Raw genomic sequence first — 16,219 nt, forward strand, 5'->3', positions numbered from 1 at the left:
CGCAGGGCCATCTCCCAACTCACACGGGCACCTCCACCTCCAGCCCACAGCAGTGGAAGCCAAGCCTCTGCAGGAACAAGCGCGGGGGCCTTGCCTCTGGCACACCCGGGTCCACCTCTCGCCCCTCCTGTCTCTAACCCAGCATGAGCAGATCCATCAATTCAGCCGCAAATTCCAGAAAGCGGTGGGAGTCCATCAGAGACTGTGAGTCTGTCTGTCTCCTCCAGGGGCCCGAAAACAACCTGTACAGAAAGTACGAGGAGAAGGTGCGGCCCTGCATTGACCTCATCGACTCCCTGCGGGCCCTGGGCGTGGAGCAGGACCTGGCCTTGCCCGCCATTGCCGTCATTGGGGACCAGAGCTCAGGCAAGAGCTCCGTGCTGGAGGCTCTGTCAGGGGTCGCCCTCCCCAGGGGCAGCGGTAAGTACGGCTGGAGCAGCCTCCTGCAAGCCACAGAGCATCCCAGGACCAGTAGGCTCAGGAGAGGTCATGAGAAGCCCCTCCTGGACCGGTGATGTGGGCAGGGGGTGGTAGTGGGTGCGGGCCTGGATGTTCCTGCTGCCCCTAGGTTCTGAGTCCTCTTTCACGTGTCAACAGTCATTGCTGGGCTTTGTATCAGTTGGTTTCTTTCTAGTCTTCTAAGACTCTAGAAACATTTCTATGTTAATTTTTCAGTTTCCGGTAACATGTAAAGTCTTTTTGAAGAATTTTCTCAAATTTGAGAAGCTACTAGCCAGGATCATGGTGTGATAAGACACAATGTTTCATTTTAAAAGAGAAATGTTTTTTGGTCATGTCTCAAGGCACGTGGGCTTTCAGCTTCTCAACAAGGGGTCGAACCTGCACCCCCTGCATTGGGAGTGCAGAGTCTTAACCACTGGACCACCAAGGAAGTTCCTGTTTCCTCTCAAAAAAAAAAAAAGAAGAAAATTTAAGCGTGTGTAGAATTAAGCATAGCAACCCACTCCAGTATTCTTGCCTGGAGAATCCCATGGACAGAGGAAACTGGCAGGCTACAGTCTGTGGGGTCTCAGAGTCGGACAGAACTAACTAATACTACTACTGCTATGATCGTCTGGGCCTCCCTGGTGGCTCAGCTGGTAAAGAATCTGCCTGCAGTGCAGAAGACCTGGGTCCACTCGCTGAGTTGGGAAGATCCCCGGGAGGAGGGCATGGCAACCCACCCCAGTACTCTTGCCTAGAGAATCCCACGGACAGAGGAGCCTGGCCGGCTACAGTCCATGGAGTCACCAAGAGCCAGACACAACTGAAGTGACTTAGCACGCACGCATTCAAGCACAGAATTAAAAAGCTGTCATACATTCTGACAATGAAAATAATTATAAAGGGAAAAAAATGATGGACCTGGCACCCTAAATTGGGTAGTTTCCCCTGTCCTGATTCCCTCTCTCATACTCATCTTCTTCCAGCACTGCCCATCCGTCAAAAACAACAGGAACCCGGGGAGCCAGGGCTGCCTCCTGGGCACAGAGGAGGGTATGGGGGCTTCATGGACCCTGCACAGCCCTCAACAACCACCCAGACCAGGCGCCCCGGCCTGTGTGTCCTCCCAAGCATGGGCAGCCGGTCCTTTACTCCAGGGTCTCCTGTGAGATCCCCATCAGCCCAACTGTGGTGTGTGATGGAGTCAGAGTAGGGACCAGTGGCTCCTCCTCTCCACCATGGGTTCAGCATTTCCAGGAGAAAAGCAACAGAGCAAAGCGTCTGGAGGCCAGTGTGGCCGTGGCAGTCTTGCTGGACAGGCAGGAGCCCCTTACAGGACAGTGCTTCGGGCTCCCGCCACGCCCGAGTGTGAGGGGCTGGGAGGGCTGGATGGGGTCGGGTAGATCTCACTGCTTCCCTCCCACTCCTACCCCCGTCCTGACCCTTGGCTGCCACCTGGACTGTGCCCGAGGCCTTTCTAGGGCCAGGGGTAATTAGTGGGGCTGGGCTGAGTCCTCCCTAGAGAGGGATACAGATTTCAGACAAGGCCTCTGGGGACACTGGGGAGGATAAGAGCAAAGGGTGGGGCTTCCCTGGTGGTCCAGTGGTTAGAACTCCATGCTCCCAATTGAAGAGATGAGGATTCGATCCCTGGTCAGGGAACCAAGATTCTACATGCCTTGTGGTGCAATCAGAAGGGAAAAGAAAAGGGCGCCTGTGAATGCTTCTTTTTAAGGGAAACTTAGAGGCTGTTTGGGAAACTCTCTCTCAGGAATCATCACCCGGTGTCCGCTGGTGCTGAAACTGACAAAGCGGGAGTGTGAATGGACGGGGAAAATCACCTACCACAACGTGACGCAGCAGCTGCACAACCCCTCGGAGGTGGAGCGGGAGATTCGTAGAGGTAGGGCCCTGCGGGCATCTGCAAGTCGGCTCCTTCCCCCGCTGGGGTCATCAGCGGTCACTCAGGCCTCTCCAGCTCCACAGCGAGCACCATCTCTTCTTCCCAGGCTTTCCCACGTGCCGGCCCTCTGCCTTGCACATGTCCCTCCTCCTTGCTACATAAACCTACCCTTTCGTGACTGTCAGTTTACCTGCCTCTCCTCTGGGAAGTGTCCCGGGCAGCACCCCTGCTCCAGCTACCCTGGTCAGCACTGGGGACGTGTGTCCCAAGGGGCTGCTCTAACCTGAAGTGTCTGGTTGCCTGTGGCTGTATTCCTGTCCCCAAGCCATGAGGTTTCCCCCAAGGCCAATCCCACCCACCCATCACTCCTAGAAGCACATCCAACTCTTGAGATCAGCCTGAGGTAACCAGTGAATGAGAAGAAAGCTCAGTTGCTCCTGGAATGTCTTCCCAGGTGGCGCTAGTGGTAACGAACCTGCCTGCCAATGCAGGAGACGTAAGGTTTGATCCCTGGGTCGGGAAGATCCCCTGGAAGAGGGCATGGTAACCCACTCTAGTATTCTTGCCTGGAGAATCCCATGAACAGAGGAGCCTGGTGGGCTACAGTCCATAAGGTCACAAAGAGTCAGACATGACTGAAGTAGCACGCACACATGCTCCTGGAATCCACTTCCATGCCCACCCAGAGGGGACCCTGGAGGTCATCCCCTAGCAGCCCGTCCCTGAGCCTGCCCACGCCTCCCCAAGGCATCTTCCCCTTCCTGCACTCAAGCTGAGCTCAGCCAGACAGGCAAAAATTCACTCTGATCATAACAGGAAACTCTGTGGCCATAGCTTCCGTTCTAGGGAGATGGACTTATGTCTCTGCTGCTGCTGCTGCTGCTAAGTCGCTTCAGTCGTGTCCAACTCTGTGCGACCCCATAGAGGGCAGCCCACCAGGCTCCCCAGTCCCTGGGATTCTCCAGGCAAGGACACTGGAGTGGGTTGCCATTTCCTTCTCCAATGCATCAAAGTGAAAAGTGAAAGTGAAGTCGCTCAGTCGTGTACGACTCTTAGCAACCCCATGGACTGCAGCTTACCAGGTTCCTCTGCCCATGGGATATTCCAGGCAAGAGTACTGGAGTGGATTGCCATTGACTTATGCCTCACTGAGCAACAAACTTTGCATCTGAGGCTGGGGTTTTCACATGACTTCTTGGGCTCAGCTCCCTGAGAACCCCATGTCTCCAGCTAGCTCACCAGAGGGATCGCTCCCCAAATTGCAAGGTGCTGCCTCAATTCTAGATCCACCCCCAAAACAGGAACTTCCTGAGATCTTCACCTGGCAAGTTTCCTAGCTTCAAATGATAAAAGCTCTGCACTGCCATGCCTGCTACGCCCATCCTGTCCACATGTGCCCAGCACATCCTTCATTGTGCCTGAGATCTGCCCAGTCTCTCTCTAGCTGTGAGCTCTGTGGGCAGGTCTGGGAGGGCATGTTCTGTGAACTTAGGTGAATGTTCTGTGTAAGGATGAGTAATGAGCATCTTTACAACAGCATCTCTAAAGCATCTATAGCATGTTGGCACTCTGGTCCACTGCAGGAAGGAGTATAAGTTGGTACAACTACTTTGGAAAATTGACACTATATCCACTAAGGCTGTGTGCACAACCCATGACACCTCAAAACTCTAATCCTGAGTATCACTTCAGTTCAGTCCCTCAGTCATTTCCGACTCTTTGTGACCCCATGCACTGCAGCATGCCAGACCTCCTTGTCCATCACCAACTCCCAGAGTTTACCCAAGCTCATGTCCATTGAGTCGGTGATGCCGTCCAACCATCTCATCCTCTGTCGTCCCCTTCTCCTCCTGCCCTCAATCTTTCCCAGCATCAGGGTCTTTTCAAATGAGTCAGCTCTTCACATCAGGTGGCCAAAGGATTTCAGTTTCAGCTTCAACATCAGTCCTTCCAATGGCCACCCAGAACTGATCTCTTTTAGGATGGACTGGTTGGATCTCCTTGCAGTCTCCAAGCGACTCTTGAGAGTCTTCTCCAACACCACAGTTCAAAAGCATCAATTCTTTGCCGCTCAGCCTTCTTTATCCCAAGTATACCCCAGCCAAAATGTGCACCCAAAGTCAGCTTCTAGAATCTCTATAGCAGCACTATTGTGATTCCCAGATGGTGCTGGTGGTAAAAGAATCTGCCTGCCAATGCAGGAAACATAATAGATTCAGTTCCTGGGTCGGGATGATCCTCTGGAGGAGAGCACAGCAACCCGCTCCAGCACTCTTGCCTGGAAAAGCCCATGGACAGAGGAGCCTGGCAGGCTCCAGTCCACAGAATCGCAAAGAGTCAGACATGACTGAGTGACTTAGCAAGCAAGCAACTATGATTACCCATCCCCCACCCCCCAGCCCCAACCTCCAACACCCCACAGACTGGATCAAGACACCGAATGGCAATGAAAAGGAACAGCCCTCAGCCACAAGCACCAGTATAAGGTATTCACACAAATGAAATGTTGAGGAAGCGGGACCAAGAGAGGGCTTCCCCAAGGGGCTCAGCGATGAAGAATCCACCTGCAATGCAGGAGCCACAGGAGACTCCGGTTTGATCCCTGGGTCGGTAAGATCCCCTGGAGGAAGGCATGGCAACCCACTCCAGTAGTCTTGCCTGGAGAATCTCACAGATAGAGGAGCCTTGCAACGTACAGTCTATGGGGTCGCAAAGAGTCAGACATAGTCACCTGAGTGACTTAGCACACAGGTGCACATGCGTGACACCTAGAGAAGACATAGTTTACGATTCCTTTTTTAATTAGGTGGGACCACAGGAACATGCTCTTCTTGTAGGTCAAAAGTGGTTATCTATCAGCAAATTCACTTAGCTCAGCCAAGTATAAGCACAAAAATGGGCAAAAGAGTAGATGCTGGTAAAGCTTAAGATAAGCGCTACTTTACGCGAGGGCTAGTGATCCACGGGGAGAGAGGGGCTTTAGCAGGGTAGGGGGGCTGACCATGTTCTGTTTCTAGATATGTGTTTCTGTGACACCAATGGGTCCCGCCTGTGAAACTCACCAAGCCACAGGCTTAAGACAAGGGGTGCTTTCCTGTATGTATGTTTCACTTCAATACAGAGTTACAAAATCATAGCTCAAGTAGTGACTGGGACTGATAGCTGAAGCAGGAAACGTTTACAAAGTAGCCTGGTTGCCATCATTCTCCCACTTCCTAATTCCTAAAGAATTAGGCAATTCATCAGGGCTGTGCTTAAATTGCCTCCCTGTTTCTCACCCTAGGACTGTCCCCTGATACAGGTGAGACACATAAATAGATGAGGGACATAAATCTGCCCACAGATTCCACTGCTTTTGCCTGGTTGGGTTCTTCATCTGGACTCAGGTTTTCTCCTCTCTTGGTTTCCACAGCCCAGAACATCATAGCTGGGAATGGAGTTGGCATCAGCCATGAGCTCATTAATCTAGAGGTCACCTCCCCTGAGGTCCCAGATCTGACCCTCATTGACCTTCCCGGCATCACCAGGGTGGCTGTGGAAAACCAGCCACAAGACATCGGACTGCAGGTGAGCCTCTCTGCAACTTGGGAGTGGGCCCCATGCTCAGCAGGGGGCACTTCTGAGGTCTCTGCCGGCAGCCCCCAGGGCTCTGGTGCACCTTCCCAGCCTGTACTCTGAGTAGTTTGGGAGGAGACTGCAGAGGAAAGTCTAGGGCTGGGGCCTCACACTCGGGTTCTGACAAGGGCCTGGCAGTCATGGAAACAGGCAAAGCTGACTCCGTAGGCCTGGAGGTGTATAATGCACACCCTGCCCAATGCTGTCCTGTGGGAATATGGACCCAGTGTTACCACTATCCTAATATTTAAAAGAAGCCAGACATTGGAGTTTTACATGGGATCTGCCGATTTTAGCCACAAGTTTTTAAAATAATACCACGTAAGTCAATCAGGACACAGATTGTGATCTCTGGCTGGGGACAAGAAGGCTGGTACAGTGGAGCCATGAGAACCACAGAGCAGCTCTGACTGATACAAACTAACAGCTGCTGAGCCTGGGGCTTCTTTACCAACGGCCTTCCCGCTTAAGGTTGCCTGAGAACAGTCATCACAGGGATGCCGGAATCACACCTGATCTCTGGCTGGGTCCACCCTGAGACCAGCCTTGTCAAGCCTTGCTGAGACAGCTTACATGGAGGCCAAGGAGGCAAGGATGGTCTCAGAATCAGGGTTGTTGTCCAGGGTGTAAAGGGACGGGGCAGAGGAGAGGGAGAAGATGAAACCCTCTTCCCCTGAGACTGAGGTCACAGCTGCCCTCTTGCCTTTTCTGAGGAGGAGGCGGGGCACTGCCAGTGTTGGGAACCCAATTACAGCCCAACTAAGACCATGGCAGTCCCGCTTGGATGGGTCTTTGCTGGCCCCACTGTCTTAGGCACTTGATTACTCTTTTTTCCTCAACATCCAGATCACCATTCTCTGTCTCTGGGAACCTTGTAATTAGGTCATTCCCCTTCCTGAGTTAAAGGACTCATTCCACACTTCTTACCCTGTTTCAGTCAACAAAAGTGTGGGATTTCCCAGGGCATGACAAAAATGCTTGCCTGGGGTTAGAGCATGCCTCTTCCTCCTGCTGTCAGCTCAGAAGCATCCCAGGGAAGATCTGTCAAGGAAAGAGGGGTCTTATCTGACCATGGGAATCAGGGAGCCTTTGGGAAAGAAGAAATACCAGTGATGAGCTCTGGAGGATAAGCAGGACGTCAACAGAGAGCTCAGTGAGGGCAGCTGGTCAGACATTCTAGAGGAAGGGCATAGGCTAATCCAAAGCTCAGAAGTGTGAAAACTGGGTGGTGCTCTGGGATGACCAGCTGTGCTCTTGGGTGACCAGAGATGTGCTCTTCCTTTGTGACTCCCTGGCATCAGATCAAGGCACTCATCAAAACGTACATCCAGAGGCAGGAGACCATCAACTTGGTGGTAGTCCCCTGCAACGTGGACATTGCCACCACGGAGGCGCTGAGCATGGCCCAGGAGGTGGACCCCGATGGAGACAGGACCATAGGTAAGAAGAAAGCACCGACAGGAAGCCGGGGGAGACCCCTCAGATATTTAGAAGGTCCTGGATGTAATAGCCCTGTTAGAGGCGCCCACATCCTGCATCAAATACGAACTCTGTTCCCAGGGAAACTCCGTGGGCTCAGGGTGCAGTTGCACACAGCAGACGGGCCACCCTCACTCATGGTCAGGGCTAGATGTATGGCCAATATCTGGAGGTTCTTTGCCCTCCTTCCTATTGTCCCTTATTTGCATTCTCAACCCATTCTGGATAGGGGGAGAGAGATGCCTTATTATGTCTCCCACAGTGGTCCAGAAAGAAGGAAAAGACTGGCCCATCAACTGTGCAAGTCCAGAGGAAAAATTCTCGTGAGCCTTCGGTTCATGGAAAAGATCTCACCAGGGCATGTATGAACATATTCAGGGAATACACTTTCAGGTTTACACTGGAGCACAGGTGTCTACAGAGTTTATATTCAAGTAGAACTCTTCCTTGGGGAGATGGGTTCTCTTAAATTCCTTTATTAAAAATGTCCCCCACAGAAGGCATTATAGGGGATTTGGTTTAAGAGCACAGATTGCCTGGGTTTCAATCCTTGCTTTACAACTTACTGGCCACATATCCTGGGGCAAATGAGAGCTGCTATTTTAAAAATTCTAAGTTTATTACTTAATATCACTTCTCTCCAATCACTTCACTTACCCATCGAATTTACCTTCCTGAAAGTGTGCCAGTCATTTTCTTTGACTAAATGGACACCCAGTATATTACTGCCTTTTCCACTTTTTTTTTCCCAACAAATACCCAGGTTTCCAGTAAGGATAAAAATAACAGTAGGGGAATACAACTCGAGTTTAATGTATTATTATATTCCAGACTAGACTTGTACCCTATTACCTGCTGACTTCTACAGGTGTCTAGAACACATTGAACCAGAGAGAAAACTCAAGTTTGGGGTCATCCACTATTATGCAATCATAAGTCATTAGGGATGTCTCATTAATGACCACAGAAGATAGTTTCATCTTTTAAGTAGATAGATCTATTTGGATATCAATATCTTTATAGAAATTGAGTCATACTTCTTACTAGTAGTTTTCTGTTCTTCTCATGGGGCTTCCCAGGTGGCTCAGTGGTTAAAAAAAAAAAAAATTCTGCCTGCCAATGCAGAAGACACAAGAGACATGGGTTTGATCCCTGGGTGGGGAAGATTCCCTGAAGAAAGGAATGGCTACCCACTCCAGCATTCATTAGCCACAAACTCTGATAATCTGTAAGCTTTCACTAAATATTAAGTATTATTGTGGTAAATTCAGTTAAGTACTATACACATAGAGTATACACAAAAAGGCCTTAGTATATTCCAAACAGCCTTATAACATTGTGCAAATTTCCTATGCATTCAAGGTTAAGGATAGAAATAGAGAAAAGTATGCTAAGCTTAAAAAAGAAATGGAATATACACTCAAGTACACAGCAGCCAAAAGGTGGAAGCAAACCAAGCATCCATCAAGAACACAGTCACTTGGAATTCAAAGCCTTCAGTCCAGTGTGAGCGACAGGAGTAAGGGCAGGAGAGTGGGAGAGGAAGGCAGGGAGGATCTCAAAGGAGGTACCGCTAGAGGGGCAGAGTGAGTCTGTGACAGGAGACCCTAGACAGTCACAGACCCTCCGTACAGTAGGGAATGATGTGCTTTTGGAGACATGGTGACGGAGTGAGTTGGTTCTGATGATGCACGCTGCCTTAGTGTCGGGGACTCAGCGGGGACCCGAGAGACATTTGTTAAATAAATTACACAAGGCAGTCAATGAGTTGAGTGACTGGATGAGCAAATAAAAATACAAATAAGAGGAATGACAATGGAATGAAAGAATGAGCTGAGAGGCACTGGGCAGAAGAGGCTCTTGGTCATAACAGTCTTGATAAAGAAGAAGAAAGTTGGAGACATCATAATTCCTGATGTCAAGTATATTACAAAGCGACTGTGATTAAAACAGTATGGTGCTAGCAAAAAGACAGACATATAGATCTGCGTGACAGAATAGCAAGCCCAGAAATAAATTCATGTCTGTAGAGTTAGCTGATTTGGGACCAAAGTGGTAAGAATATACAATGAGAAAATGATACTCTGCTGGTCTTGGCCAAAAAGGACCCCGTAGCCTAGCAGTGTTCAATATATTTGAAGATAAAATTGACCTTTCCATTGCCCTCCTCTAATTATCTCACAGGGATCCTGACCAAACCAGACCTGGTGGACAAGGGCACCGAGAAAGGTGTCCTGAAGGTCATGCAGAACCTCACCTATCATCTCAAGAAGGGGTATATGATCGTGAAGTGCCGGGGCCAGCAGGATATCACCAACAAGCTGAGCTTGGCAGAGGCAACCAGGAAAGAAGTAATGTTCTTTCAGACACATCCGTATTTCAGGTAAGATTCTTTATGACAGCCTTGGATTCCATGGAAACCAGCCCTGCCTACCAGAATTGGCCAAGATGATCACCATGTTTAAAAATTATACAATTAACATCAGTTCAGTTCAGTCTCTCAGTCATGGCTGACTCTTTGTGATCCCATGGACTGCAGCACGCCAGGCCTCCCTGTCCATCAATAACTCCTGGAGTTTACTCAAACTCATGTCCATTGAATCAGTGATGCCATCCAACCATCTCATCCTCTGTCAACCCCTTCTCCTTCTGCCTTCAATCTTTCCCAGCATCAGGGTCTTTTCAAATGAGTTAGTTAGCTCTTCACATCAGGTGGCCAAAGTATTGGAGTTTCAGCTTCAACATCAGTCCCTCCAATGAACATTCAGGACTGATTTCCTTTAGGATGGACTGGTTGGATCTCCTTGATGTCCAAGGGACTCTCACGAGTCTTCTCCAACACCACAGTTTAAAAGCATCAGTTCTTTGGCACTCAGCTTTCTTTATGGTCCAGCTCTCACAACCATACATGACCTACTGGAAAAACCATAGCTTTGACTCGATGGATCTTTGTCGGCAAAGTATTGTCTCTGCTTTTTATTATGCTGTCTAGGTTGGTCATAACTTTTCTTCCAAGGAGCAAATGTCTTTTAATTTCATGGCTGCAGTCACCATCTGCAGTGATTTTGGAGCCCAAAAAAATAAAGTCTGTCACTGTTTCCACTGTTTCCCCATCTATTTGCCATGGAGTAATGAGACTGGATGCCATGATTTTAGTTTTCTGAATATTGAACATTAAGCCAACTTTTTCACTCTCCTCTTTCACTTTCATCAAGAGGCTCTTTAGTTCTTTGCTTTCTGCCATAAGGGTGGTGTCATCTGCATATCTAAGGTTATTGATATTTCTCCCGCAATCTGGATTCCAGCCTGTGCTTCATACAGCCCAGCATTTCTCATGATGTACTCTGCATAGAAGTTAAATAAGCAGGGTGACAATATACAGCCTTGATATACTCCTTTTCCTATTTGGAACCAGTCTGTTGTTCCATGTCCAGTTCTAACTGTTGCTTCCTCACCTGCATACAGATTTCTCAAGAGGCAGGTTAGGTGGTCTGGTATTTCCATCTCCTTCAGAATTTTCCAGTTTATTGTGATCCACACAGTCAAAGGCTTTGGCATAGTCAATAAAGCAGAAATAGATGTTTTTCTGGAACTCTCTTGTTTTTCAATGATCCAACAGATGTTGGCAATTTGATCTCTTGTTCTCCTGCCTTTTCTAAAACCAGCTTGAACATCTGGAAGTTCATGGTTCGCATACTGTTGAAACCTGGCTTGGTGAATTTTGAGCATTACTTTACTAACATGTGAGATAAGTGCAACTGTGTGGTAGTTTGAGACTTTCTTTGGCATTGCCTTTCTTTGCGATTGGAATGATAACTGTTATTTCCAGTCCTGTGGCCACTGCTGAGTTTTCCAAATTTGCTGGCATATTGAGTGCAGCACTTTCACAGCATCATCTTTTAGAATTTGAAATAGCTCAACTGTAATTCCATCACCTCCACTAACTTTGTAGTGATGTTTCCTAAGGCCCACTTGACTTTACATTCTAAGATGTCCGGCTCTAAGTTAGTGATCACACCATCATGATTATCTGGGTCATGAAGATCTTTTTTGTACAGTTATTCCGTGTATTCTTGCCACCTCCTCTTAATATCTTCTGCTTCTGTTAGGTCGATACCGTTTCTGTCCTTTATCGAGCCCATCTTTGCATGAAATGTTCCCTTGGTATCTCTAATTTTCTTGAAGAGATCTCTAGTGTTTCCCATTCTATTGTTTTCCTCTATTTCTTTGCACAGATCACTGAGGAAGGCTTTCTTTTCTCTCCTTGCTATTCTTTGGAACTCTGCATTCAAATGGGTATATCTTTCCTTTACTCCTTTGCTTTTTGCTTGTCTTCTTTTTCACAGCTATTTGTAAGACCTCCTCAGACAGCCATTTTCCTTTTTTGCATTTCTTTTTCTTGGGGATGGTCTTGATCCCTGTTTGCTGTCACGAACCTCCGTCCATAGTTCTTCAGGCACTCTGTCAGATCTATTTCTCACTTCCACTGTATAATCATAAGGGATTTGATTTAAGTCATACCTGAATGGTCTAGTGGTTTTCTCTACTTTCTTCAATTTAAGTCTGAATTTGGTAATAAGGAGTTCATGATCTGAGCCACAGTCAGCTCCCAGTCTTGTTTTTGCTGACTGTATAGAGCTTCTCCACCTTTGGTTCCAAAGAATATAATCAATCTGATTTCAGTGTTTACCATCTGGTGATATCCATGTGTAGTCTTCTCTTGTGTTGTTGAAAGAGGGTGTTTGCTCTTGTGTGCATTCTCTTGGCAAAACTCTATTAGCCTTTGTCCTGCTTCATTCTGTACTCCAAGACCAAATTTGCCTGTTACTCCAGATGTTTCTTGACTTCCTACTTTTGCATTCCAGTCCCTTATAATGAAAATGACATCTCTTTTGGGTGTTAGTTCTAGAGGGTCTTGTTGATCTTCATAGAACCATTCAACTTCAGCTTCTTCAGCATTACCGGTTGGATTACTGTGATATTGAATGGTTTGCCTTGGAAACGAACAGAGATCATTCTGTCGTTTTTGAGATCGCATCCAAGTACTGCATTTCGGACTCTTTTGTTTACTATGATGGCTACTCCATTTCTTCTAAGGGATTCTTTCCCACGGTAGTAAATATAATGGTCATCTGAGTTAAATTCACCCATTCCAGTCCATTTTAGTTCGCTGATTCCTAAAATGTCGACATTCACAATTAGCATAACCAACTGTTTTCATTAGTTTGGTATTAAATGCATTGGCTTATTTAAATCATTTTTTCTTGAATTCTGATGATGACATTGATTAAAAATTGAAGTCGAGTATTTCATAGGGCAAGGGTCCCCAGCCCCCAGGCCACGGACCTTTGCAGGTCTGTGGCCTCTTAGGAACTGGGCCACATAGCAGGAGGTGACTGATGGGCAAGCGAGTGAAGCTTCATCTGTATTTACAACTGCTCCCCATTGCTTACGTTACCACCTAAACTCCATCTCCTGTCAGATTAACAGCAGCGTTAGGTTTTCATAGACGCACAAACTCTACTGTCAACTGCAGATGTGAAGGATCTCGGTTTCAAGATCTTTATGAGAATCATCCCCAAACCATTCCCCTCTGTGGAAAAATTGCCTTTCAGGAAACCAGTCCCTTGTGCCAAAACGGTTGGGGACCACTGTCCTAGGGCATAGCACACTTTGGTTCCCCAAAATGTTTTCCCTTGCTCTCTCTTTTGAGTCCCACAGTATCTTGAAAGACATTGGGATTTTTTTCCATTGAACTGGATACTTTTCTCCTTTCCTTTTATTTAGGACCTTGCTGTTCCTGAACCATGGGGGAGAGGGTAATAAGATATAGTGGTCGCTCCTACTTTAAGGAGAGACTGTGGGGAATTGGTGAATTTTTGCAGACCTGGTTTACTACTTATTCTGTGCCTTTAGGAGATGGTTCAACCCCTCTGAGCTTCTGCTTTTTCATCTGCTCAGAGAGTCCTGCTACTGCTTCATGGGATTAGGTTTAGGATTAAATAACATGCAGATGTTCTGGCTAGTACACCATAAATATCACCTTGGTTCCTTCTTTCTCTCTGCTCCGGCCCTGAATGAAAGAAACGGAAGGGTTTCAGAAGTATTGAGGGTTCCAGCAGAGAAGACTGCCTCCAAGCAAAGAGAAGATTCCGTAACAATCACACACGTCGTTTTCAACCTTGAGCGAGCAACAGAATTTGTGGGTTATTGTTGTTCAGTAACTCAGTTGTGTCCAACTCAATGTAAGCCCGTGGATTATAGCATGCCAGTCTTCCCTGTCCTTCACTATCTCCCAGAGTTTGCTTAAAGTCATGTCCATTGAGTCGGTGATGCCATCCAACAAGCTCATCCTCTGTCATCCCCTTCTCCTTCTGCCTTCAATCTTTCCCACCATCAGGGTCTTTTCCAGTGAGTCAGCTGTTCATATCAGGTGGCCAAAGTATTGGAGCTTCAGCATCAACATCAGTCCTTCCAATGAGTATTCAAGTTTGGTTTCCTTTAGGATTGACTAGTTTGATCTCCTTGCTGTCCAAGGGACTCTCAAGAGTCTTCTCCATCATCACCATTTGAAAGCACCAATTCTTCAGTGCTCAGTCTTCCTTACGGTCCAACTCTCACATCCTTACATGACAACTGGAAAAACCACAGCTTTGACTTTACAGATTTTGTTGGCAAAGTGATGTCTCTGCTTTTTAATATGCTGTCTAGATTTGTCATAGTTTTTCTTTCAAGGACCAGTTGGTGGGAGAGTTTGTTAAAATTCAGCTAGCTGTGCCATCCCAGAGTTTCTGAGTTCTAAGGTAGGCCCCCAGACTTTCTAACAAGTTCCCAGACTTTCCTGGTGGTTCAGCAGGTACAGGATCCACCTGCAATGCCGAAGACTTGAGAGACCTGAGTTTGATCCCTGGGTCAGGGAGGTCCCCTGGAGGAGAAAAAATGGCAACCTACTCCAGTATTCTTGCCTAGAAATCCCATGGACCTGGGAGCCTGGCAAGCTACAATCCAAAGTGTCTCAAAGAGTCACATGGCAGTGATTACGTGCAAGCACAACAATTTCCCAGTTGAGGTCAATGTTGCTGGTCCTGGGACCACACTTTGAAAGCCACTGTTCAAGGTCTTTGGGAAAGTTAAGGCTTGGATGAAAAAGTGTGCTGAAGTGCTTTGTCACTGAACATCTGTGCTTCAATCCTTGTGTGCCCAAGTGCTGAGACTCAGCTCTTTTGCAGCAAAGATGCTCTCAGTAGCACTGGAAAAAATGATCCTACTGGGTGCTTCGTGAATTTATGTTAAAGGTGAACACCTTGCAGCCAGACCACCTGGTCTGTGACTCTGGGCAAGCTGTTTAACATTCCTGTGCCTTTGCCTTTTGCTCTCGAAAACTGGTTGTTCAATGATTAAATATTTGTAAAGCCCTTAGAATGGAGTAGGCACTTAGTATGAACCATGTAAACATTTTTTAAATTTAATTTTATTATGGAAAGAACATTTAACATGAGGCTCACCCTCCTAACAAATATTTAAGTGCACAATGTGGTATTGTTAACTACAGGCACGATATTGTTCGGCAGCTCTCTAGAATGTGTTTATCTTTCGTAACAGAAACTTTTTGCCCTTTGATTAGCACTCTTCATTTCCTCCTCCCCACAACACCTGGCAACCACCATTCCACTCTCTGATTGCCTGAGTCTGACTGTTTTAGATAGAGCACATAAATGGAATCATGTAGTATTTGTCTTTCTGTGACAAATTTCACTTAGCATAACATTTTCAAGGTTAATTCATGTCACATACTGCAAAATTTCCTTCTTGTGAAATGCTGAATTATATCCTTTTGCATGTATCTCCAATTTTTAATCCATTAATCTTTCCATGAACATTGAGGTTGTTTCCACATCTTGGCTCTTGTGAACAGTGCTACAGTGAACAGAGGGGCCCTAATAAATCTGTGAGATCTTGATTTCAATTCTTTGGAGTAAATGCCCAGAAGTGGGATTGCTAGAGCCATTTTTAATTTTTTACAGTACTTCATTACTGCTTTCCATAGAGGCTGCATCATTTTGAGTTCCCATCAACAGTATACTAGTGTTTCAGTTTCTCCACATCCTTGCCAACACTTGTCTTTTTTTTTTTAATATCATCCTAACTGATATGATGTGATATTTAATTGTGGTTTTGATTTGCATTTCCCAGATAATTAGTGATGCTGATCATCTTTCCATGCGCCTTTTGGCCATTTTTATGTTTTCTTTGAGGAAATCTCTATTCGAGTCTTTTAGCCCATGTTTACATTGGGTTATTAGGGTTTATTTGCTATTGAATTGTGGAGTTCCATGCATATTTTGAAAATTAACCCCTTATCAGGGGCATGGTTTTGCAAATGTTCTCTCCCATTTTGCAGGTCGCCTTTTCCTTCGTCGATGGCTTGCTTGCAGTGCTGAAGGTTTTGGTTTGGCATCGTCCTGCTAGTCTATTTTTGCTTTTGTTGCCCTTGCTTTTAGTGTCATATTCATGAAATCATTTCCAAGATCCATATGATGAAGATGTTCCCCTATGTTTTCTTCTAGGAGTTTTACAGTTTTGGGTTTTACATTAAAGCCTTTAATCAATTTTCAGTTGACTTTTGTGTCTAGCGTAAGAAGAGGCTCCATTTTGCTATGGATATCTAATTTTCCCAACACCATTTGTTGAAGAGGTTATCCTTTTCCTATTGTGTATTCTTGGCACTTTTGCAAAAATCAGTTAACTGTATATGCATGGATTCATTTCTGGGCTTGC

The 16,219-nt window shown here is 46.7% G+C and overlaps 1 protein-coding gene across 2 annotated transcripts in view; it reads left to right on the forward strand.

The window, feature by feature from the left end:
* The window catches only part of MX2 (MX dynamin like GTPase 2), a 39,313-nt gene that overhangs the window by 7,814 nt on the left and 15,280 nt on the right, over positions 1 to 16,219 (forward strand). For both annotated transcript variants that reach the window (XM_068972444.1, XM_068972451.1), the window contains exons 4-8: positions 228 to 420; positions 2,216 to 2,347; positions 5,760 to 5,914; positions 7,264 to 7,402; positions 9,626 to 9,824. In XM_068972444.1, coding sequence (XP_068828545.1) covers positions 228 to 420; positions 2,216 to 2,347; positions 5,760 to 5,914; positions 7,264 to 7,402; positions 9,626 to 9,824 — 818 coding nt within the window. The remainder of the gene's footprint in view (positions 1 to 227; positions 421 to 2,215; positions 2,348 to 5,759; positions 5,915 to 7,263; positions 7,403 to 9,625; positions 9,825 to 16,219) is intronic.

This window comes from Capricornis sumatraensis, chromosome 1, assembly GCF_032405125.1.
Source record: "Capricornis sumatraensis isolate serow.1 chromosome 1, serow.2, whole genome shotgun sequence".
Classification (NCBI taxonomy): Eukaryota; Metazoa; Chordata; class Mammalia; order Artiodactyla; family Bovidae; genus Capricornis; species Capricornis sumatraensis.